Source organism: Populus nigra, chromosome 8 (genome assembly GCF_951802175.1).
Source record: "Populus nigra chromosome 8, ddPopNigr1.1, whole genome shotgun sequence".
Lineage (NCBI taxonomy): Eukaryota > Viridiplantae > Streptophyta > Magnoliopsida > Malpighiales > Salicaceae > Populus > Populus nigra.
This window is the reverse complement of record NC_084859.1, coordinates 11,899,172-11,926,091: the sequence shown is the minus strand read 5'-3', so window position 1 is coordinate 11,926,091 and position 26,920 is coordinate 11,899,172. Positions and strand designations below refer to the sequence as shown.

General features: G+C 30.4%; 1 protein-coding gene across 1 annotated transcript; it reads left to right on the top strand.

The window, feature by feature from the left end:
• The first annotated feature begins 18,117 nt into the window (after positions 1-18,117).
• LOC133702167 (acetylornithine deacetylase-like) lies at positions 18,118-23,615 on the top strand. The gene is made up of 10 exons (XM_062126419.1): positions 18,118-18,513; positions 18,849-19,093; positions 19,262-19,370; positions 21,002-21,140; positions 21,221-21,278; positions 21,364-21,381; positions 21,540-21,662; positions 21,816-21,969; positions 22,055-22,088; positions 23,292-23,615. Exons 1-10 carry the CDS (start codon positions 18,190-18,192, stop codon positions 23,393-23,395), a joined length of 1,308 nt encoding a protein of 435 aa, XP_061982403.1. The 5' UTR covers positions 18,118-18,189; the 3' UTR covers positions 23,396-23,615.
• The last annotated feature ends 3,305 nt before the right edge of the window (positions 23,616-26,920 follow it).

Genomic DNA, 26,920 nt, shown 5'->3' with positions numbered 1-26,920 from the left:
AGAATGCTTTTATCAAAGAAAGGCAAATACTGGATAATGTCATCATTTCCAACGAATTACTCAACTATTTAAACAAGAAGAAGATAAAAGGTTTTTTCTTTAAAATGACCTCTATAAAGCTTTCTATCAGTATTTGAGAGTATCTAGATAAAGTTATGGCTTGTATGAGCTTTGGTTCACGATGGAGAGGATGGATACAATATTATATTTTGACAACAAAGATTTTTGTTTATTTTATTGCTCTCAAACTGATGAATTATTTATTAAAAAAAGGATTACACTAATAAAACTCTTTATCACTTTTCTCTTTAATATAGCAACAGAGGATCTTAGTAAAATGCTAAAAAAAGGACATGATTTAAGACTTATTGAAGGTATTTGTTTTGGTCAAGATCAGCAGAAAATTACTCATCTCTAGTTTGTTGATAAATCACTCATCTTCAATCTAGATAATTTCTCTTACCTTCAAAATATCAAAAGAATTCTAAGATGTTTTGAATGAATTTTTAGGTTGAAGGTTAACTTCCACAAGAGCTCAATCACTAAAATTGAAATTAATGATGCTATTATTTCTTCCAGTATAGGAATGAGCAACTTTCATTTAAGTATTTCGATTTACCTATTAGTGCATCTTCATCTCATACATCGATGTAGAAATATATTGTTAATAGAATTAGTAGCAAGTTGGTTACTTGAAAAGGTCATCACTTATTTATTGGTGGGAAAATGTACTTGATTAAATTATTTTTTCATATATATATATATATATATATATATATATATATATATAGACTCACTACCTTTCTTTATTCCCTATATCATCCACAATTATTACTAACATTGAGAAACATAACAAGTTCTTTCTCTGGTTTGAGGAGATTAAAAGAAAAAAAAATTATGCAATGTTAAATGGGCATCAGTAGTTCTTCTAAAAAAACACGGTGAGCTGGGTATATATTCTTATCTTGATAAAAATAAAACTTGGCTTTTCAAATGGCTTTAAAGGTTTAGGAGCTATGATGCAAAACTATGAAACGATGTTACCTACAACATTTATAACCAATAAGCATCTTTGAATATGCCTTTAGTATATGTTAATAGAAATGGCAATACATAGTCTAAGATTATCAATGTTTGCTACAGGGATGAGAGACTTTAGAATATTGTTAAGATAAAAGTTTATGTTCTGGTTGGCAATGATCATGATACTAACTTCTAGAATGGTGTGGCTGGGAGATTCTTGTCTTGTAGTCCAGTTTCTTAGACTTTATAGTCTATTTAAAAATCAAGACTTATTTATATCTAATATGGGTGTGAGAGATGGATTTTTATTAATATGGAATTTCAAATGGAAAGAGGCTCTAAGAGAAAGACAAATAGGCTCTTTTGATTCTTTATTTGACAAGTTATCTAAGGTGATGTTATCAAATGTAGTTGTGGATAGATTGATTTGAAAACCTAACTTTAATGGGGTTTATTCAGTCAAATCTATGTGTGGCCTTCTATCATCTTCACATAGCTTTGGAGATGATAAAATATGGAAAAGTCTTTCATTTAAGTATTTAGGTTTACCTATCAGTGCATCTTTATCTCATAAATCAATGTAGAAATATATTGTTAATAGAATTAGTAGCAAATTGGTTACTTGAAAAGGTCATCACTTATCTATTAGTGGGAAAATGTACTTGATTAAATCATTTTTTAATAATATGTATATATATACACACACACACACTACCTTTCTTTATTCCCTATATCATCCACAACTATTACTAACATTGAGAAACATAACAAGTTCTTCCTCTGGTTCGAGGAGATTAAAGGAAAAAAAATTATGCAATGTTAAATGGGCATCAGTAGTTCTTCTAAAAAAACACAGTGAGCTAAGTATATGTTCTTATCTTGATAAAAATAAAACTTGGCTTTTCAAATGGCTTTAAAGGTTTGGGAGCTATGATATAAAACTATGGAACGATGTTACCTGCAACATTTATAACCAATAAACATCTTTGAATATACCTTTAGTATATGTTAATAGAAATGGCAATACATAGTCTAAGATTATCAATGTTTGCTACAGGGATGAGAGACTTTAGAGTATTGTTAAGATAAAAGTTTATGTTCTGGTTGGCAATGGTCATGATACTAACTTCTAGAATGATGTAGCTGGGATATTCTTGTCTTGTAGTCCAGTTTCTTAGACTTTATAGTCTATTTAAAAATCAAGACTTATTTATATCTAATATGGGTGTGAGAGATGGATTTTTATTAATATGGAATTTCAAATGGAAAGGGGCCCTAAGAGAAAGATAAATAGGCTCTTTTGATTCTTTATTTGACAAGTTATCTAAAGTGGTGTTATCAAATGTAGTTGTGGATAGACTGATTTGAAAACCTAACTTTAATGGGGTTTATTCAATCAAATCTATGTGTGGCCTTCTATCATCTTCATAGAGCTTTGGAGATGATAAAATATGGAAAAGTCATATGCTATTTGGATAGCTATTCTAGAGAAATTTAGTAGTAGAGGAGTTTTGGTTATGAGAGGTATTTTTAAACCTAATAAGGAATCCATGGATCATCTTTTCATTCATTTTCATAATCGCTAGTGTATTTGGTCTAAATTTATTGGTTGGTAGAGTTTATCTTGGTGCTGCCCTAGAAGTATGTCTATTTTATTCTAGTAATGAGAATCACTTATCCAAGGAAAATTCCAAATAAAGGTTTGGTTTATGTTATTCTTCGTAATTTTATAGTCTCTCTAGATTTTTCAAAATGATTTACTTTTCAATCATAAACAGCTTGACAATGACAACATCTTCCTTCTAATCCTAACTGGACTAAATGTATAGATCAAGGTTTTATTTTTTGATTTTCCTTATTATGCTCTTAATTTATTAATCTTTGCTGCTGGATTGATTAGATGGTATAATATCAAGAATATTAGAGCTATTATTTCATGGTCTCCTCAAGATTCTTATTTGTTGAAATGGAATATTGATGAATCTTTTATTAGCCTTAGTCCACCTGGTATTAAAAGGGGTTTTCACGATCATAAAGGTTTGGTGTTGGGTTTTTTTCTCTGCTATGGTTGGTATCAAATATTTAAATGAAATTGAGTTGCTAGCTATGATTAAAGCTTTAGAATTATCTTTTTCATGAAAGGACCTTTTTGAAGTACACTTCATCGTTGAAACAAACTCTACTAATGTGACCAATTCGATGAATAAGCCATATAATAGACCATGAAGATCTCATGAGCTTTACAATCTTGTAGCTCATTTTTCTTTTTATTTAGGTTCCATGTTTTTCTCTCATGTTTTGCATAAAACTAATCTTGTGTCTAATGAATTTGCAAAAACAAGTACGACTAGAAGTTATAACTTTGTGGCATGGCTTTTATTTTTCATGATATTTTCTTGTTGGAATTGACTTCAGGTACTCTTCATTCTATCTTGATTACGCCATCAGTGCTATCTTTGAAGGAAAAAAAAGAAGAATAATAAAAGGAATATGATGGATTAAGAAGTCATTCTTGATATAGATCCAAAATACTTCATGATGTTATAAATTATTTGAAAAATATTGCTACTAATCTGTTTTGCAACTAAATTCAAAGATATAAAGTAGTTTCAACTAATTTTTTTTTTTTTTGCAATCACATTTATGGTTGTAAATGCAATTTGCAAGAGAGAAAAATAAAAAATAAATTTATTTATTTTTTAATTGCAAAACTATAGCAAAGTTGCTCGCATTTCTAGTTCTTTTTCCTAATACTGATAACTATATTGGTGTACAATGGTATATTCATATTTGCACAATGGTCTTTTAGTTATTATAATGTAAGCTAAGGGAAAATTTAGTATTATTTTCAAATATAAAAAAATAAACAATTAAAATGCATAGTGAAACGACCAAAATACCCTTAAAATAAAAATAATAAACCTAGAGTCGAGAGGCATATCTAGCTTATCACAATGGTTTTTTGTTATTATTAAGTTAGTTCCGGAGCAATTTCATATTTGGATAAATAAAAAAACAAAAACAAAAGGATGGACACGTATGCATGACAATATAAAGCGCAGAGACATATGCAGTACCTTCTAGCGGCTAAAAATACTCTTTTATCATGTCATTAGAAGCGTTATCGTGTTCTCTTCCATTTGAAATGATGCATGATGAAGTTGGTGGTCAAGTTCATCACCAATGGACTTTTTTTCTTCTTTTTCTTTTCTTTCTTCTCCCTAGAAAATTATAAATTGACCCTTTTTGTTGTTAATATTTCAATTTCAGTCCTTATTCTTTTGATTTCTAATTTGTGTTCTTTACCCTTTTGTATAAGTTTTATTTATTTTCAATTTCATTCTTTCATCCCAATTTATAAATATTATATTTTCCAATTTAGTCCTTATTTTTTTATTTTTGATTTTTTTCCTTTACCCTTTTATAAGAGTTTTATTTATTTTTAATTTTATCCTTCAATCCAAATTAATAGTATTATATTTTTCAATTTGGTCCTCATTGTTTTGATTTCTATTTTTTTTTTGGTATTTTTAGAAAAAAATCTTATCCTTTTCATTTTCACCCTTAAATCATAAATTTATTTTTATTTTTTATGTCAATTTTTATCCTCATTCATTTGAATTTTTTTGGTCCTTTTGTTAAATTGATTTTTCTTTTTAATTTCACCTTTTCAAATATAAAATTTATTTGGTACTTGAATTTTAATCTTCATTCTTTTAGTTGTTATTTTCTTAATCCTTTTGTATAATTAAAATTCTTTTATCAATTTCACCAATATTTGATTGATTGAGAATTGAACTTAATGATTTTCTCAAATATGATGATTTAGGTCTAAAGACTCATGAGTTTTTAAAATTAACACGAGGTTTTTTATTTTAAAAAAGAGCTTTATAATTCTATTTATTTTTTTACCAAATTATTCTAATCTCATGATCCAAGCTGTGGATTTAACAGGATATCTCAGGTTGGCTTGACTTTGATTACTTAAGTTATAGGTTTATCATGCTAACTCGGGTTAACTAGGACTGATTTTTTTATGTCATTTTTTTACCTTGTTTTGTTTTTTTGTATTTAATGGGATGTGAGTTGAGATACATAATTTTTTTATTTTGAAAAAATATTTTTTTTCTCAGGTAATCCTAATCACTATTCTTTTTAAAATTGATCCATTTACTGTTTTTTACTATTTCTTTCCATCTAATTAAATTAAACCTAACTTATTCAATTTTATCTAATCCATAAACCAAGTTATATTTTAAAAAATATACATTATTTTTTACAAAAAAAAATAATAATCACGAGACCAAGTCTAAGTCTCTCACTGTGTATAGAAAAAGATGCTTCCCTCTCCAATATTTTTCTAATCTATAATTGTCCAGAAAAAGATTGAGAAGAACAAGGGAAGGAATTAAGCTTTGAGGTTTGGACCACCATTCCCCCTTTTTACAAAATATATATTGCAAATATATACTGCACTGCACCAAACAGCCATCACTAGTGCTCCATATGAACGTTGCTAAAAAGTAATATAGAAAATAATATTATTATAATTTTAATGATGAAGTAATTCGAAAACTTAAATCTTATTTTATCAGATTAAATTAATAAAATTAAATATAAAAAATTATAAATTTATATAAATTTCAAGTCTAATTTTTTTTTAATCGAATGAGTAAAATAAAAATTATTGTTGATCCCTTGTAAAACTCGACCGAGAGATAGATCTGAACTCTACCGTGGAACCTCTGGCACTATATATATAAAAGTTAGCCAAGTCTATTGCTAGGGAGCTATGAGACTGACATTTATGCACTACTGCCTTTGCTCTTTCCAAGGAATTAAGCTTTTAACTAATATAAATTGAAATCAAAATTCTCATTTTTTTTTCATGTGATATTCTTAACGCATTGAAAATATATCTAAAAAGGAACTGTATCCTCCCTCCGATCGATGAAGATTGTACGCATAAACTCATTTTTCAGCATTAACACGTCAATATTTACTTCGAGTAATTAATAGGCAAGTACTGACCACACTAGCCCTATCCCACCCACCTGATCTTCAAGACCACATATGCTTTTCCGTGGCTTGAAGGAGGGAGGTCAAGTTCGAATGCAAGGTCGGACGGCGAGCACCTTTAGAAAATTAATGAACCAGCCAATTGTCTTTTACATTTCTCCAGAAAAAGGAACTGCTTCAAATGAAAAGATCTGTCTGCATATGTAGTTTCTTTGTTACCATGCAAGCTCTACTTCCTACAAAGCTGCATCTGCTGCGCAAATCTTTTCCATTGCCAAGTTAAAATAATAATTATTCCCCAACAGTTTGATAAAAGTGCAAAAGTTAGGTCCCTTTTCTCCATGTCCTCCTCTGTTTTCGTTTCTTCTCTCTTGTTAAATCAACGTTGTTGCTTACTTTTCCACCGGATCATCCGAGCTTTTTCAAGTCTACTGATTTAGCTACGAAGAACATGGTTATATTGAAAAGATAAAAAATAACGAGAGATAAGCTAGAAAACTTACGAACGGAACATAGACCGGCAAGCTTAATTAACTTACTGATAGCCGCCAGTTAATTAACATAACTATGTTGTCAATCCAGATCACCATTGCTGGCCACATCTTTGCTCTAAGAATATTTAATGAAGCACATGGACATCGACTTTGACCACCTCATCCAAAAACATTTATAGAGTTACAAATTATGTGGTCCATGAAAAGATGTTGATTAATAAATCCAATGGACCAAAATTGAATGCGTATCCCATAATACAAATATTTCGTACATTCAGCTGCAGTGGCTAAGAAATTCTTTTTATTTTTATGTTTCAAAAATATTTTTAAAAAAATTTAAAAATTTTTATTTTTTTCTTTACTTCAAATTAATATTTTTTTAGTGTTTTTAAATTATTTTGATGCATTAATTTCAAAATTAATTTTCAAAAAATAAAAAAAATATATTATTTTAATACTACATTTCTAAATGAAAAGCACTTTGAAAAGCAACCGCAGCCACACTTCCAAACATATCAAATTAAAAATATTAGAAGTGCAGTTGACCGTACTTTTTTAATTTTTAATTTTAAAAAAATCATTATTTTGATATACAATATTAAAAATATTATTTTAATATATTTTCAAGTAAAAAAATATTTTAAAAAATAATATTTACTAAACTTCTAAACAACTATATATATATATATATATATATATATATATATATATATATAATATTGGAATCTTATCTAATAATTTAAATATTTTGATTAAGAAAGTTCTTTGATATGATATCAGAATTTTGTTGATCTAATAGTTATGAATTTGAATTTTATTATCTCTATTTATTTTTTTAATTAAAATTAATTAATAGTATAAAGTAGTATGAATTTGTATAAATCTCAAGTTCTAAAAGTTTTTACTTAAAAGGTTTGTGTTAAAAATAATATATATTATATTTTGAAGTTTAATTTAATATCTTAAATTTTTAAATTGAGATAATTTTTTAAAAAATAATATAAACTGTGTTTGTAGATAGCAATACATATATTCCGGGCTTAATATATATATATATCCTTTATCTAAGCCTAAACTCATATGCACCAACAATTAATGCTTTAGTTAGTTAAACGGAAGGGATCATAGTCTTTGCTGCAATTAATTTTGAAATCTATAATTAAAATATTTTTTAAATTATTTTAGGTGCATGTATATAGAATATTAATAATATGATTATGAAATATCTAGAATTCTCCACAAACTAATAATATAAATACATGTCATGAAAGTATTGTACGTAATTAATCTATAATTCCACAAGTACATAATAGGAGAGTAATATTATGTGAGAAAATAAAGAAATTTCACCCTGCAAGCACTTCTCTTTCTCTTAGAAAATATCATTTCCTGGGTAATAATTGGAGCTGATTTGACCTGGTGGGAAATTAGAGGGATTAGAACATGCGTGTTTAGCAAGAGAGAAATCCAAAGAATGAGTGGATAATCAAGTAATATTCAAAAAAGGAAAATGGAGGTGCACAACAATGGATTCATTCGAGAGAAATTTTGTTAGAAATAAAGTTCGAATAAACCTCAAGTAAGTATCACGACTATACAGGGCTTCTCGGTTGAGTTTCCCTTCTTCTTTTTTTAATCAATTTAGTCCTTAAGGGTTTAAAGATTTTCACAATTCGATCGCTCTCCCTTTCATATCTGATATTAAGAGTTTCCATTCGATCCCAAAATCTTCACATCCTTGGTTTCTACCATTTCTTCTCAAGGATAAAATGTTTTCAAAATAATTTAGTTCTATTTCTAGCAGTTGACTTCCATTTCCTTGAAGGAGGGAAAAAAACAGCACTCCGTGGAGGAAACAAGCATGATAAAGCATTACGTGTGAGATTGAAATCTGGAAGATGTCAGTAATGCTGGACCACTCCGATCACTACTTCGCCTCTCTCAAGCCTGATGCCTCGATTTTCGGGAATGTCATGTTATGGTTCCTAAGACATTTACAGGATCCAAAGTTATCCCTTCATTTGAGTTAAAAAATTGCTCAGTTAGATTTTGCTGGTCCCACCTTTTAAATTACCACTCCTTTATTAATACAATCCTATCTCTAGGCTCTTTAATTTCACTGTAACTATACTCTTTTACTCCTCGTTGGGATGAACTAAAAAAAAATTACATAACAAATATATTCAAAATAAATTATCTGACATTATCATTAAATATGTATAACAAGTTCAATTTAAAAACTCTTTGACTCAATTTCATGTCAAATTCAGCTTTCAAGTTAAATTGTGTGGCGGTTGTTTTGATGTAATTTAGTTAATTTTAAGGGTTTAAAAAGGAAAAAAATATCAAACACATGGGTTCAAAGACAACCTAAACGAATAGTAAAAAGCGATTTGACTCGTAAACAAAATGAAGTTGATATCTTTTTTTAAAAAAAAAAACATTAAGACAATAATGTATTGAATCGATTCCTGTTAATCTGGGTCAACTTGTCAAACTCATAACTTGGATTGTGGACTCCATTGGTTTCGATGATATATATTTTTTATTTTAATTGTATGATAAAAAAATTAAAAACATTTCAATATCACCACAGTATTAAAAGATGAAATAAAAAAACAATAAAAAATTCATCAAAAACTCAATGTTAAAGGTTTTGTTTTAAAAAAAATTAAGAACATTTAATATTTTTTATTTTTTTCTTTTATAAAAGATAAACAACATGTCATTCATTCTTTTTTTCTTAAGAAAAAAAACATGTGACTTATCGCCTTTTAGGGCAAACGATGCATCGCCTAGCTACTACTGCTCAGCTCATAATTAAGTCACCATTATGGTGGTCAAAAAATCATAGAGAAAGGATTTTTGGGTTGAAATTCATTTTTCAATCTATTTTCATCCAAATGTACTTAATAAACACAATAAAAGCCTTTTTGAACCATCTACTAATCTTTAAATACTCTAAAATCATCAAAGAACACCAAAATCAACTGAACCTAAAATCATCCAATAAAATTTATCGTGAATTTGAGGTGAGCCATGTACTTTACATTCTAGTCCTTTATCTTTTAATTTTGTATATCTACTATAATTTAAAATCTAATTTCATATAAATAGACTATAAAAGGGTTCATTTGAAAAATGAAAAGTCTAGAAATTTTTTAAAAAATTGGTAAGAGTTTCACTATTCTTATGAGCAATGGACGCCTCCTAGTTTTTTTAGTTTTTGTTATTATTGCCATCTTTCTTATACCTGCCCGAGGCCTAATTTGATCATTACATTAGATCATCAAATCATTAGCGAGATGATTAATTGATTCAATAATATTAATAATAAATACATCAATGGTCAAATTATATTGAAATTGTATCTATAATAAATTATCGTCAATGTAGGTGGAAAGGGAAAATGAAATGAGTTCGAATTCTACAAATTACCTAGTACGTACTTTAGTATAAAAATCAAATATGCTATCATAAATTTTGGTGCAACGTGTTGGCTAAGACTTTTGAGTTGATGAATGAACACTAAAACTTGAATCCTAATATAAGAAGAAAAAATTGTTAAAATTAAATTGAATCTAGTAGATTAATTTGATCGAGTTAATTCTTTAAATATTCCAGCATGACTCTATTGTTGGATGGATTTAATTAAGGATTAAAACGGATATTTTACTTTGAAAGCATGGAAAAATTTGTTTTTTTTTTTAAGAATTAACCAACTCGTTGAGCATAAAACCTCTAGCAAACAAGAGAAAGGTAAATATTATTGTTTAAATTAATTAACTCAATTAACCAACTCATTGAGCATAAAATCTGTAGTGAACAAGAGAAATTAAGGTATATCGCATGAATTAAAAATTATCACATTAGTTAGTGAATATATTTGACTAAACGAGACTTACACACACATAAATGGTTTATTACAGAGAGAACCCTTCAGTTCAATTATCGATTACATGCGATATGGTTGTTTATTGAGGGACAGTTTAGTGATTGGAAGCAAATTTAGGTTTTCCAAGAAATACATATATTTCAGCCACAGAGATATATACGGATGGAAGGCAAGACTTTTACGCCAGTGAGTGATCGCTGAATTCCTTCTGAGAGAAGATCGATCAAATGCGATCTTTGTTTCTACTGCTTCTCTTGTATCCTCTTTAACTTTTCCCTGTCGGGACCCCACCCCCCATGATCCGTAGCTTGACAGACTAGCCAGCTAATAGAGCACATTTATAGGCCTGAATGAATTTTAAGTACTTTGCAGCACACACTCTGCATGGTCCCCTTCCTCCTCCTCTTCCTTCTCCTCTCTTGCCCAGCTCTGCCTTCTACTCTCTCTTCCCATTCTGTGAATGATATTAGAAGTAGACCCAAAGAACCATGAATTCAGTGTCCACTGTATATCAGTAGCCCTCTCTCTATCTCTCTGCAAGCAAATACTATAAATTAAGCTTCTTGCAATATCGCAGGAAAACCCTAGCTAGAACCCCATTAAAAGAGAGAAACCCTAGTGCATGGATGTTGCCTTTCGTTTTAACCTTTAACCTGACACAAGGTAGCAATTATATCGACCAAGATTCGGACAGTTAAAAAGTTAGATACAGAGAGGGCTGATAAAAGGCATCGTGCAGTTGTGTAAGTGTAAAGCAATATTGTAAAATGAAATGCGTGTATGTGTGGGGGCCGGTGGGTTTTGAGGTATAGTCGTGATCAAGTGCATTGGGCTCAGATTCCTAAGAGTTACCCCCAAAAACCAGTAATCATTGCCCTTTTTTCCTTTTTTTTTCTTATCCTCATCTGCATGCATGGAAACCCTGTCTCTTTTCCCTCGCCTCGCTTAACAATCACTGTTAATATAGTGACACTTCTTCTAAACAGTACTGTAAATGACAAACTTTGTGTATCTATGGCTTTTTTTTTCCTTGATGAATGTATAAATGGATCTTGTGTTTTTACAGGAAAGTGTATACAGATTTAATACGGTAGGTTTCCTGATTAACTATCATAAAAAAAATGTTCAAACGGATCATGGATTCTGTCTGCAAAAGTTCTCGAATTATATCACAATTATCTGTCATTTTATGCGACTCTCTTTACAATTTTGCTTTTAAGATAACAAAAAGGATAGGACAACTCGATCATAAGTCCTACTCTTTCGAATTGGAATATATATATATATAATTGGAAACTCTACTTTTAATCATTGCCGAAATTAAGGTCACATGCATACTTCATAATCTAAAATTGATTGTAGATTTGTGAAAATAAATAAAGAGAGATGCAACGAATAAAGATTTAGTTGTGTAGCCCTTCTTATTATTATTTTTGGGTCCAAATAATACTCAAGATTTTAGAGGGAATTAGAAGATCTAAGCAAGGTGTGCTTTGCGGTTAAACCCACATGTATGTAGCCTGACTTAGGTTTTAATTGAGTTATAAAAGATTATTTTATTTTAATTTTTGAGCTTGGATTGGTCAATAAAGAATCTTATTTTCCATATCATGGGTTAATTAGTTTGATTAACTTCTTTAATTTTCTCCAAAACTGGCTTCTCGTAACCTGGACAGCTTTTACAGCTTCTTAAAACCAAAACTAGCAGGTGTAAATCTAGTTTATGGAGGATAATCAAAAGGATATTCTATCGGTTTAGTTCCTAATTACGATTATCTATATAAAGAGGGCTAACAAATAGTATTTCTAACTGGTTTTTTCTGCACTATTTTGGACAGAATATTTATAAGGATAAAATAACTAATTATTTGATGACCTGCAGGCATGCATCTCAAGAAATATGGTAAGATGGACACTCATTGGAGGACAGAGAGATCCTAATCAATGCTAACAAATATGAACATCAAAATAAGATACTAAACTTGCAAGCAGAGTACATAGACATCCAATTCTAACACATGTTAATCATGCCATGTCCGAGGGTCCGAGGGGTGCCCATGGTGGTCGGCAAGGGAATACTAACTGTCATGCAAAATTTACAGCTACTTTAACTTAACAGTAATGATGTAAATATATTTACAAACAGAATTCTCATTTGAAAGATCGGAGTAATTTAAGAGAAATTATTACCGAATTGATTAAAAAAATAAAGAAAAATAAAGGGAAAAAAAACAGATAATTATCCAGTAATAAATTGGGTTAATCTTGTTATTTTTATTTTATTTTTTTATATTCAGTTATTTTATTCACATTTTCAGTTCTGCTTGGTTTTTGTATTGAAAATATTTGATAACTAGGTTCTGATGGACTCAATTATGCCATGCCAGTTAACTTCGGCCCTTAAAGGATGGGCTGAACCAGCCCCTTTTGCAGTACGACTAAGTTTAGACTTTTGACTTCTGACAGGCCCAACTCAGCAACAGCCCTGTATTTGGTATTGAGTTTGTTTCGGAGTTAACTACGCCTTTGACTCGACTTCTTACACTCGAACATCACTTTGACGGGGATAACATTTTTTTCAAAACAAAATATTACTGCTACAATGATTACGTTTATTATTTGTATTTCCATCACAATTATTTTATTTTATTTTATTTTCATTTTCATTTTCATTTTGGTTACTCCATTCTCATTCCAAACCTTTCACCCATGATAATTAAATGACACCTTAAAGCTCACATGTATCTAGTTTTTTCTTTAATTGGATTCTTTTTTTATTTGAAATTTTACATTTGGATTTAATATACATAATTGAAAAAAGGATAGAGGACCTAAGTTAGCAACTGATACAAAATCATACCTGAAAGACTAAATAATTCATTTTGAGTAATTAAAGTCACTAATTTACAATTAACTCCAAGAAATAGTCCTAATTACATGCAATCAACCCATTTTGTTTTCTTATGGAAGTCTTGGCCTAATTACTAATATGATTTAATTTATACAAGGAACAATCACACAGTTCTGTCTTTCTCACGGATTAATGTTTAATGATTTTCTGCTTCTCTAGGAAATGTGTTGGTTTATTACAAAAACATAATCCTCCTTAGGAAATTATTGTGGTTTCCTTCTTTTTTTTGTCCTTTGATATTTTACATTTCCATCCTTCAATTTTCTTTTTCTTTAATTTGACCTTTTAGCATTGTAGTAATATGAGGTTGGGTTTTGCATGTTGTTTTATATGTTTACGTATGGGACCTCAAGTTCTCAAGAAAATATTTTGTTGTTTGGTTGGTGCTTGATTTTGTAAAATAAAATTTTATTTTATTAGTTTATAACAATAAAAGTTTTTGGAACTCAATTTAAGACTTTGACAAATATTAGATCTTTTTACTTTTTTTTTCCATACGGTTGCACGGTCAAGACAAATGTTTTCATAAATATTTTTTGTTTAAGTTTATATATATAAAATCTAATCATTCCATGTTTTTTATATTTTTGGAATTGATTTAATGATTTATTTTGGTTGTCTAGATATAAGTGTAATAAAATGTTGGGGAAAGATTTCTTGCTAGATTGATGCTTGTTTGTTGAAATATGTTTAAATTATGTTGACTTTTAACAATTAAGGCTATAGGGATCAAATCAATCTAGTTAACCGTCATAGTAAGGTTGGTTGGCGCGTGGTATGTACATGTCAGGAAGTGAAGGGAACCACATCAATCTTGGTGCATATGCGGCCTTATAATATAGCCAAATCTAGTCATTCACGGTGGCTATAGATGCGGCATGACATTATCTTCTACATGGGGCGCTGCATGTGGTCTTTTTCATGGTGGTATGTCAGCGAAGATGTTTTTTTTTTTACCTCTTTACCTCTCTCCTTTCATTGAAATACACATTGATCTATCAAAAACTTTGAATTGTCCTCTTATTTTATTGTTATTTTATAATTAGTTTTTATTTTTTTAATTGTTGTTTTTTATCCTTTTATTTAATTGATTTTTTTTTTTCAATTTCAACGTTGAATCAACAAATATAAGTTGTAATCTCATTTGTTTTTATTTCAAATTTGATCCTTATTCTTTTTGTTGTTATTTTTTGTTTTGGGTCCTTCAGTAAAATTGATTTTTTTTTTTTTTTGCTTTCATCCTATGGCTTGATGTTGGTTAGAAATCTGTTTATGTTTTTTGTCCTCGATGGGGTGATTTTGGTATTATAACCCAAGTCACGGGTTTGAAAACTTAACCAAGGTTAACATCAACTTTTTTTTTAGGGTTTGTTTTTTTACACTAACTTTGTTTTTCAATTTTATCCTTCCACGTTAGGATTTTTAAAATTAGGTTTTATGATTTTTTTTATTTTTTTATATTCAATTATCCTGATTTCGTCACCTTGATCGTGGGGTTAAAAGGTTAGTCTAGGTTGAGTTGGGTTTTTTAAGTTATTTTTTTAAAATTGAATACTTTTTTTGTTTTCTTCCCTTATTATTGAGTTATTTTATAATTGAGCTTCTTAATTCTTTCTCGTTTGTCTTCTATTAGATTATCTCATTCGCTTGATCCGGGTCACGAGATTTTGTTGGTTTGTCCTATTTGCTTGTGTTTTTTCTTGGATTTGTTTGTTAATTGATTTTTTTTGTTCTGATCTCATCATTCTACCTTAGATGTTTTTTGAAATTAAAATATTCTAATATTATCACTCAAGTTGTAGATTTAGCATATTTGCTTAAGTTGATTTGAATTTTTTTCTTTCAATTTTCTTCTTTTGCACTGGGTAAACATGGATTTGAGCTTCAACAACCTTTTCCTTTTCTTTGGCATTCTTTTTTCTTAGATTCTCATGGAAACATTTTTTTGGTGTAATTGTATCTATTTACTTTTCTTCTCAATTATTTTATTATCTAATTAAATTATACATGCTTATTTGGTTGAGTTGGGGCAATATCATAAGCTGTGATTTTTTTTACTTTTTTTAAACATGTTTATATTATCTGAACATTTTTTTTTAAAAAAAAAATTCATTGCATAGCGTAAGTACAGAAATCTAGTGCCAACTAAAAAAAGCTAGAAAAATACTTTTCTTTGTTAGAGTGTGTTTGTTTTTTAGATAGTTTTTGTGGTTGGGGTTTGATAAAAGTAAGTTTAAAAAAAGTACGGTTAGTTGGATTTAGATAAATATTTGGTAAAAAATATGATTAAATTTATGTGTAACAAAAAACATACATTAAATGTTTGGTTGCGGTTACTTTTCAAAGTACTTTTTACTTGAAAATGCATCAAAATAATATTTTTTTTATTTTTTAAAAAATATTTTTGATATTAGTGCATCAAATAATTTAAAAACACTAAAAAAATATTAATTTGAAGTAAAGAAAAAAATAAAAAAAAATCAATTTTTTTCAAGAGCGTTTTTGAAATGCAAAAACAAACAGGTTCAAAATTTTTACAAAACTCGATCAAAAAAGCATGTAAAAATTGCTATATAAAAACTATATTTCAAACTTAATTTTTAATGAATCCCATAGTATAAAACACAATTTTGTTTGTTATCAAATATATTACTGTGTTTGTTTCATTACTAACATAAAAACCAGCGGAAAACTAACGCAGGCATCTCTGGTAGTCTATTCTAGAATAAAATTCTTGCAAAAGAAAAGACTATGATAAGATGATTGAAAACTTGAGAGGGAAGTCGGGAATAAGATTCTTGCAAGCCTTAAAAAGGTCTTCCTTGGAGCAGTTACGATGAAGAACAACCTTTGCCATGCAAATCAATTACCTGTTTCGTAGAACTTCATAGGCTAAATATGAGAATTGCCCTTTAATTTAATTTTTCACTCGTATATTTTTAGACTTTGGTTTTGGTTGCTTTTGTTCCTATTCGGTTATATTCTATTTGGATTACTTTGGATTTTCTTTTTTCGAGTAGATGACCCAATATATTTTTTTAGATGCGTATTTGGATTTTTTTTCCCGAGAAGTTTAATTTGGTCCCTCCTGATTCATTATTTTTCATATTCGATCCTTCTTCTTTGGGCTTTTTACATTTCATTTCATAAGTTTATTTGTTTTACATTTTGGTCCTTCATTAGATGTCTAGAGGAGAGATAAAATTTTTGAAAAATAAAAAAAATGAAAGAGTTCTCGGATGGCCAAACTCCTATCACCCATAATTATGATTTTAGTATCTTTAAATTTTTGTAAAAAATAATAATCAGTGGAGGTGATTTTTACCTTTAATAATGCCTAACATGGTAAATTGGGGTTCGAAATTTCTTTTTTAATTTTGTGGTTAATAATATGGTTTTAGAGGTTATTGTTTTTCATGTTTCAGGGTAAAAAATATATATTAAAATTTAGGTTTTTAAAGTCTAAAAACTTCGACTCTAATTACAAGCGGGCTTATACGTTATAGTTTGAGGCTAGGCACACTGGCCAATCTCTTCAGCCCAGTTGCTCCTATTTTTTTTTTCTTAAATGATCTTATATTTTTTTTAACATTATATAGTAGGATTTACCTTCAATAAATGTATTCAAGTGATATTTAAATACTTATCCGATTATAACATTGTTTTTAAATAACATTCTAGCTTTTATGATAATATTAACAATTATTTTATAAAATAATTATATATGAATCTAATATGCTTAATTTAAAAAAAAAACTCTTCATGAAGATTTAATGTAGATAAAATATCTATTTAATTATTTTTATTGTTAATTGTTTTTTATATTTTTATATTTCATATAGAAATGATTTTTTTAATTTTTTATTCAAACTTTGTTTTAATATTATGATAAATTTTATTTTAAAAAACAATACTTCTTAAAAAAGACATGTCTTCTTAAAAAAAAAAACATATGAACAAGAAAAGAATATATATATCTATACACACACTCTCTGAATTTCCAATCAATAATTTTTTTTTCTAATTTCTATTTTCATTGCCTTTATCTTTTATACAATATGTCATACCGCTAACAAAAATAAATGTCTTTAAATAAAAACATTAATAGAAAAATAAAATTTTAATTAACTGTCGCTTGATATTGGATTTGATGCATTTAAAAAAATAAAAAATATTTTTGGATGTATGACTCCAAAACAATCGTACATACAAAAAGTATATATATCTAACTGTCGCTTGATATTGGATTTTTTATATAAAATATTTATATGATAGTTTGCATGTTAGATTTCTAATTTATATATAATATTTATTATATGACTAGAATGCATGTTAAGTTTTTGTGTAAGAGATTACAAGTTTTACTTATTTAGATACTTTTGCATGAAATTTATAATCTAAACAATTGTGATTCTTTTTGTTTAATCTATAAGTGAAAACAAAGATTTTACCAAATTTTTTTCAAGAATCATTGTTTAAAAAATGTATGTATTATATTTCATAAGATTTCAAGAATATTCTGATAGGTTTATGATTATATAAACCTTTATCTTATTAAAAAAATAAGATGTTTTCTAATTAGAAATCATACAAATTTATCAAAGATTTGTTATTAAATTATAATCCAAAGCCTCACTTCTTTGAAAAAGTTTTGAAAAAAATAATAATCAAGATTTACTCTTTTGTTTTTTTAAGGTACGGTTCCAAGGCAACAGTGTCAATTAGCATAAATTCCAAGCAAAGGAGATCCGTTTCGCAGCTTTATAGAGACTATATATACAGAGAGAGTTACAGCATTTTGTCAACATACTCTCTCTCTCAGTCTCTCACCGAGACACCACAAGCTAATGGCCGATATTGAACAAATCCTAGGAGACCTGAACAAGGACTCCTTTGTTTCCCTCTTGAAAAACATCATTGGGGAGTCCAAATATGTCCAGAACAACCCACCAGAGCTGATCCCTGAAGAAGACAGGGTTGTCACTCATGTATTGAATTCTCTTCTCCCCTACAGCACCACCACTAGAGGAGGTCCCTTGATTGTGAATCATGTCTCTTATTTCCCTAAAAGAGGCAATCTTATTGTGGAGTACCCTGGTACTGAACCAGGAAAGATCTTGTCTTTTGTTGGCATGCACATGGATGTTGTTACTGCTAATCCCAATGATTGGGTTTGTTCCTTCCTTTCTTTTTTCTTTTCTTGTTTATTGAAGTGGGGTTTGTTTGATTTTGAATTGGTTATGAGAGTTTCACTATTTCCTCATGAAGTTGTTGCTGAATTTTATTTGGGTTCTCATGTTTATGTGGTGTGGCTAAGGTTTCAGTTGCATTCAAACTCACATTTTTCAGTTTAAAGTTTACACCTTTTGAGTTATTAATTACAAAATTTGAACCGGGTTTGTTTTGGTTTGAAATATTGTAATTTTATCTCAGGAGAAGATTTCGATATTTTTGCTCAGTCATTCTTTAACACTGAATGCAAAATGATGGTGATTGTTATACATAGGAGTTTGATCCATTTTCGTTGAGCATTGATGGGGAAAAACTTCGTGGCCGTGGAACCACGGATTGTTTGGGACATGTTGCTCTTGTGACTGAACTGATGAAGAAGTTGGGGGAGACGAAGCTGAAATTGAAGTCAACAGTAGTTGCAGTCTTTATAGCCAATGAGGAGAATTCTTCCATAACAGGGGTCGGTGTGGATGCACTTGTGAAAGATGGTCTGCTCAATAAGCTGAAGGGAGGCCCTCTGTAAGGAACCTACAATTTTGCAGGAAAGAAAGGAACATGTTATTAAATAAATCATCTTTATGGTCTTGTAGATGTCTGTCTGAAGCTTCAGCGAAAATTTAGTTTAATATTCTTCGTTTTTTTCCAAGGTATAAATTTGATCTAATCGATGTGATTTCGTGTTTGTAGATTCTGGATTGACACAGCAGATAAACAACCTTGCATTGGTACTGGCGGTATGATTCCTTGGAAACTTCACTTCACCGGGAAACTTTTTCATAGTGGTTTACCACATAAGGTATACTATGGCAATCTCTATTGTCTTATTAATTCAACTTGGAACTTTTTTCATGCATTTATTTACACTGGGGAAACTATTGCCACCTTTCTGATATAAATATATGAAACCAAAAAAATTTATGAATGGTTTGCTGGTTCTGCTTTTCAAAGAGGACTATTATAATGTGATACGTAAACCAATGTGTGTAATTTGGATAGAAATCAAAAACTAATGAACAATACTAATGCATAAACTGATGGCTTTTTCTAGTGGAATAATAATAACAGAATTCACTGACTTTTGACCGATTTGCACAATGAAGACAATAAAATGCAACATGCAGAAATTTATATTGTATAAATGGATTGTGTGATTAGAAACTAGAAATAGTAAGTGATGGAGTGAAGACGATAATATGCAACATGCAGAAATTTATATTGTAAAAGTGGTTTGCTGACTATTTCTAGTAGAATAATAAGAACAGAGTTTTGCTGACTTTTGACTTTTGATTGGCTTGCACAATGAAGATGATAAAATGCAACATGCAGAAATTTGTATTGTAAAAGTGGTTTGTGTGATTGGAAACTAGGAGCAAGTGATGGAGTGAAGATGATAAATGCAACATGCAGAAATTTGTATTGTAAAAGTGGTTTGTGTGATTACAAATTTTAAAAGAGCAAGTGGATGGAGTAATTTTCTTTTCATTTCCCTTTTTTGCTTACGCAAATAATGATAATTTAATAAAAATTGAATTGACATAAAACTCGGTTCCATTCACCATACCTATCCTGGTTCGGTGGGGTCAACTTGTATGTTTCTAGTTTGCGCATTCTTTTGGGACGAAATCATCTGAGTTGCTGTGATTTTAAATCACTTTGTATCTGTGTGGCCATATGCCTATCGTGGAAAAACCAAGATGTTATAATGACCACAGTTTGGATTATTGGAACTGAAATAATTACATATTTGAAAGGAACTTACATGACATGAGTTATTACCTTTTCGGAAGCAAGTACTGTTTTTCCTTTTCCTTTTATAGCATGACCAATTTTAGAGTATGTTGCGTGCACATGCATGTCTATGCAAGCTGGTATTAATTTGTATAATACTGACATGCATGTGGAAAAATACCTTTTCCCCACTTTCAGCTTAGCTGTAGATGCTGCATGCATTGGTATAGATTATAGAAGTAGAAAGGAAGGTATCCAGTTTAAAGCATTTTGGATGATGAAGAGCGGATTTGAAAACAATTTCTGGAAATACATATAACCTCTTGACTGCTAATCCATTAATTTTAGAACCAGAAAATTAAGAATTTATTACTAAACTAGTTTCAATTTACAATTGACCCATTACATGTTAGTTTCCCAGTTTTGAGAGTTTGCTAAAAAGACACGATTTTATGGCCCTTTGATGAGTATCTTTAAAGCAGTAGATTGTGCAGACATATCTAGATTTGTTTTATATAGATGATGATTTGCTCACAAAATTAAGTCAAATAAGGGACTTTCTAGTTTCATATGTGATATAAATTGCTCGCTACTTATGTCATTATAACTTTCTGAAACAATTGTTATGTAGAATATAAGATGGAGTGACATTTCCAATTTCTGCTTATTTTCTAATTTCAAGGAGTGTATTATTTGCAGGCTATAAATCCTTTGGAGCTGGGGATGGAGGCACTTAAAGAGATACAGTCTCGATTTTACAAGGACTTCCCACCCCATAAGGAAGAGCAAGTATATGGATTTGCAACACCATCAACAATGAAGCCAACTCAATGGAGTTGTAAGTTTTGTATCAGTATGCAATGATTTATTGTGGAAAGAAAATGCTTTAATTTCTGAAATCCATCTTTATTGTCGCAGATCCAGGAGGTGGGATCAATCAAATTCCTGCTGAGTGTACAATTTCAGGAGATGTCAGGTTGATAACTTTTTACAGAGATTTTTATACAAGCAACTGATATGAAAATGAAGTCTCACCATCTGTTCCTTTTCTTCTGTTTCAGGTTAACACCCTTCTATAGGTAAGTTGCATGCCTTGTGTTACTCCCAGAGTCTTAGCACTTATAGAGCATGTCCTTGTAATTCTGATCTGGGTCTACTTTGTTCTGGATAGCTCCAACATTTCTTTTTCCCAATAATATATCAGGTTTCTGATTTCCAATATTCTGATTATTTACAGTGTCAAAGTTGTGATGGACAAACTACAAGAATATGTGGATGAAATAAATGAGAACATTGAGAAGCTTGACACAAGGGGCCCGGTTTCAAAATATGTCCTCCCAGAAGAAAACCTGAGGGGAAGGTGTGTCTTCTTTCTTGTTCTGTCACCTTGGATCTCCCCTGTTTCTGGGATGTAATTATTTTTGTTCTTAAGAATTATTTTTTTGTGTGCTATTCTCATTCATCATTTCAACCTCTTCCGGGAAGTTGTTATATATGTTTTTTTTTCCAACAGCCTTACCGTGACCTTCAATGAAGCGTCATCTGGAGTTGCCTGTGATCTTAAATCCCGTGGCTTTGAAGTGTTGTGTAAAGCAACTGAAAAAGTAGTTGGGCATGTAAAGCCTTACTCAATCACAGGGACTTTGCCACTAATTCGAGAGCTGAAAGTAAGACATATCTCCTTTTTTCCATTTTTCATGGTAACTTGCCTTTAAGTTTTCATCCGTTAGTTAATGTTTTTGGATTTTGTAGGATGAAGGTTTTGATGTTCAAACTACAGGCTACGGTATGATGCAATTGCTTCTTTTCATCCTTTATTTTTAATCTCACTGTATAAACTCAAGCCTTATTGATGCTAGGGTGTAATTAAGATTGTCGTTATCTGTCGAAGGAATTTGTGGGGCTAATTTACCCATATATACTTATTTCAGAATACATTAGAAACTTTGAATTAATCCACACTTTCCAGTCCGTAGTTTCATTTCATATCCTTCTTTCTTTGTTTTGTCCTTCTTGCCTTCAATCTCTTTAGAGCTCATTGGAAAAGCTTGAAAATTCACCATGAAAATGGTTAAGCATGTGGTGAATTCAGAAAGAACAAAAAAAAAGCAGTAGGATGGATGTACATTGACAAATTTTTGTGGCTGGTGTAATCATTAGGCAAATATGCAGGTGTAAATTTGGTTATCCATTAGGCAAGTACACATTATTCTGCATTATTAGTCTTGTAGTTGAAAGTCTAAAAGGTGCATTTTGGTATCATCTCAACTTTGACAGCTTTGATTTGATTTTTTTTATTTTGTTTTTCATGTTTGAAGCTGAAAGTAGCTTATTCTGAGAGTTTACTTGGTGCTTCCCTGAAGTTGTACTCTATGTTACAGGACAAACAAGATGCAAAATACAATAACAACTCACTATATAGGCTAGGGATTGAGCAACAAAGGAAACCTAGACCTACTGCATTCATTTTTTTGTCTAACTCGCACTCTTTTGGCTAATGATTTAGCCTTCACATGAGCATTTATTGAAATCTAGAGAAAGCTAGTCACCATTCCTTGAGAAAGGTCAGGTATCCAACATGAGGTGAAAATATCCCCTGGGAGATGGTGTTTCTAGAATCCATTGTGTAATATAAGAAGGCTACTTGCCAGGTTTCTATCCGAGTCTTTGAGTGGATGCTCAAAAAATTTATCTCTGAGCTTTTACCAGAAAGATGGTGTTGAAAGAGCTTTCTTGCACATGGACCTTAAAAACCCAACCAACCTATGGTATAATTCCATAAATATTACCTATGGAGACTCAGAAGTACTTGTAGTTGCCATTTTCTGAAACCTCTATTTAATTGTGGAGTTAAGGTTTTAAGTTCTTTTTTTTTCAATGATTATTCTACTATTTATCAGTTTGTCCTCAGCATCATGGTTAAGTGAATAGAAACTCGTTGAGTGGATGATCATTCATTCTACACCGAAACTCTTGCATCCCTGTGCAGGTTTAATGGCCACATATCATGCCAAGAATGAGTACTGCCTGCTTTCTGATATGTGCCAAGGCTACCAGATTTTTTCCAGCATCATCAGTCAATTAGAAGCTTGATTTGCAACGAAGTGGATGTCATAACAATACCACCAGATTCTAGATGAGAAGCGTGCTGTGTTAAAGAAATAAATGACTATCATGTAAACTCTGTTAATTTCTAGTTTTGAAGGGCTTCCAATATGCTTCTTTTTTCTCTTTTTTTTTTTTTTTTTGAGTTGCCCCAGCTTCCTGGAAATTGGAACGTGATGTTTCCAATATATATCTGGATTTTGTTCCATTTATAGTTTGTCCTTGGCTTGTAGTAGATTTGGCACTTGGACATTAAGCGATGATTCTCAAATCCAGCATTCCTCGCATTGAGCTCCCCTGGCAGGACTAGCTGCGTTGATGTGTTCGCTCACTAATTTGGGTGCATCTCGAAATGGGTAATCCTAAACTAGTTCATTTTTCGTTCTCTCTTTCTTCAGGTTCTGGACGAGGAAGCTCATTGCTTCTCTTGATTTTATCGTTATGTAATTTTCTAGGATTTTGTATACATATAAGCTCAAGTCACGACTAAATACTAAAATGTACATATCGCTAAATTATGTCATGATATTAGACAAGTAATTTTTAAAGTTTTTTAAATATATTGATTTTTTTAACGAGGCACCTGTATGTATATAAAATGCCATGCTCAAGAATTTCTATGATTCTTTAGCTTTGTCAAATAAGGCTGAAAATTAGCAATAGCGTGGAGTTCAAGATTCGAAAGATTAATCATAAGTTATTTATCTTTAGTTGCTTCATAGGTTCATCATAAATTACAAATTCTTTCCCCCCTACATTGTATTGTCTATAAGTTACAAAAAACACTCCATGCAAGCTCGGATACTTATCTAGCGTGTTAGTGAATCTTAAAAACTTTTCAATCTCGAAACAAAAAAACAGTAATTCGGCCCTTGAATTATTTATTACTACTTTATATTAATATATCCTTCCAACACGGTTGTTGAATTTTGTTTAAATGTGCGTGCTTTTTTATTAGATATAGAGACAAAAGCACAACTAGAGTGTGCTGAAATCATGGCTAAAATGGAGCTGGAAATCATGGTTATATTTCTACCATTGTTGATAGAAATCTTGGTTGAAAGTGAAATGTTTGTCCCCCGTTTTTAGTCATAATTAGAGGTAAGAAGAATCATAATAAATACAGCCAATTGAAACAGCGAGTGAGAGAGAGCTTCCATAGTAGAGGGTGAGAGAGATATGAGATAATTACAAAATGAGTGGGAGTTAAGTTGAGTAGAGTTCCTCCTCCTTTATTATTATAGATTTGTATTTTCTTTCCATATATTGATATTGGCTGCTCCGTGGATATAGATGAATTGTTGAATCATGTTAAAACTTTGTGTTTTGGGTCTAGATAATAATCAATCGATCCTAACAATTAGTATGAAAACATTGGATAAAGAAAATAGTAGATGTTTGATTTTTACCCAGTAATAAAATGATCCAAAATATGTTTTGAACATACCATTATAAAGAAAAGATTGGGATAAACACAACATAAAAGTTGCATGCATAATAGAATCCTAAAGAGACTATAAATGCCTTCATATATTGAGGAAAGGGTTAACCGCGTGCCTTTTTTACCTGGACAAAATATGAATACCAATTGACCCAACCTGGATACTAGAAGATGATGTCATTTATTATGTCATCCTGACATCAATATAGGTTTAGTCGGCATGCATGTTAGTGAGAGCGTTCTACCGACCATGTTATTGAGCCATAAGCCAGGCCGAAATGAGTTGAGGCAAGTCATGGGTGAGTTGAGCCGATCCATGAGATTATGGTAGAGATTGAGTACAATCAATCCTATATGCAACTAGATTTGTTATTTAATTTAGGCTATCCATTAAGCTAGATTCTTGTTGATCAAATCTAAGCTGTCTAAAATGCGATTTAGACGAGTTCTCAGCTAATTTAAGTCTAGATGCAATGATGCTGTCCAATTGTTGAGAATTGGACTAGAAATGGTGGCAAACTAAATTATGATGGATTGCCTTTATAAAAGTCATCTAAAGGTCATCTTAGTGGGCAATAATGTTGAAGAAGAAAAATCGCACATGTTAACCCAATACGTATGTTGAATTACTAAGTTGAGGAATTTATTAGAGATTTTAGCCTTGTTAAAGAGAATTTGGCATGCTTGATACCGTGAAGAAATGTGGAATTAGGTATTCTGGACACCTTAACATATGGAATGTGGAAAGGTCATGATGCATAGAGAAAAAGATGAAAAACCAATATTGACAAGTCTCTAGCATTAGTAGTCTCGCTAGGTGTAGAGAAATAAGATAAGTTGATTACTTAAGATGTTTAAATAATTTGCGATGGGATTAGAAAGGAAAAGTTTATGACCAAATATATGATGGAATAGCTGTTAAAGATAGGTAAAACACAACTAATAAGTTAAAATTATTTATATGATGCTATTCACATATACAAGATTGCTTAAATATACAAAAGTCAGTACGATGGATCGATATAGTTTAAAAAGTTCTATCTAATATGGAATTGCCAAAAAAAACTTTTACCAAATAGGATTGTTGATCATTGAATTAAATCTCATTCCTAACACCACATTTTATCTATAAAGAGAAAGGCAAGTGAAAGCCTTAGGATACGAAGTAGAACATCTATCTTTATAAAGTTAAACTTGTAGTTGGAGTTTTATGTTAGAGACAAGCGTGAACACTCTTCAGAAATGATGTGGCTAGCCATCTAATTGAGTGATCCTTTAGTGTGAATAGAAATGTGATTTGTTATCTCTAATGATAGAACTAATTTAATACTCAGATAGAGATACATAGATATACAAGTATTGGCATAGATAATGATAAAGTATTGACTAGAATGAATATGGAGATGATATTACCCCTGTGATAAAGTGCAGAGCTAAGTAGGTCTCTTGACAATGAGCAAAATACTCGTGAAGTAGTAAGACAAGCTCCTAGTTAGGAGCGAACCACATTTATAGAGTTTTATAAAAGTAGTGAGCTTTTAATGACATTATAATACTCGGAATATAAAAACAAGTGCAAATCAATTTTATAGATTGCCTCTTTAAGAAAAATGGAGAGCTAGTTAAACTATTGGATAAAGAGTAGATGACTTATAAAGTGGTAAGATATGATTCCTAGGTTGGAATAGAGTAAGGAAAAAAACTCATGATAAACAATATTTTGAAAGGATGGGGAGCTTTTAATAGCATTATAATATATAAATGATGTTTGTCGCTTTCTAGACTTGAGTTATTATTAGATTTATAGGTGAGGAAGAGATTCTACCATATTGTAAAGAAAGTTGTAGCCTAGATGAAGTGCAAGGATGCACAATAACATAGGCGAGATGGACTATTTTAATCAAGTGAAAGTTCATTAAGTGATGCTTATTCATATCAAATGGGAGTTTACCATATGAATATGATCGAGGGTAGAAGAAAATTTGATTCCTTTTATCTAAGTAGGAGATTGTTAGATATAAAGATAAAAGCATAGCTAAAGTGTGCTAAAATTATGATTGAAGTTGAGTTGA

Coding starts and splice junctions, on each gene's coding strand:
- LOC133702167 (XM_062126419.1), top strand. CDS start 18,190: ATGGCCGATATTGAACAAATCCTAGGAGACCTGAACAAGGACTCCTTT. Junction 21,141..21,220: donor GAAGCCAACTCAATGGAGTT/GTAAGTTTTGTA, acceptor TTATTGTCGCAG/ATCCAGGAGGTGGGATCAAT. Junction 21,970..22,054: donor CACTAATTCGAGAGCTGAAA/GTAAGACATATC, acceptor TGGATTTTGTAG/GATGAAGGTTTTGATGTTCA.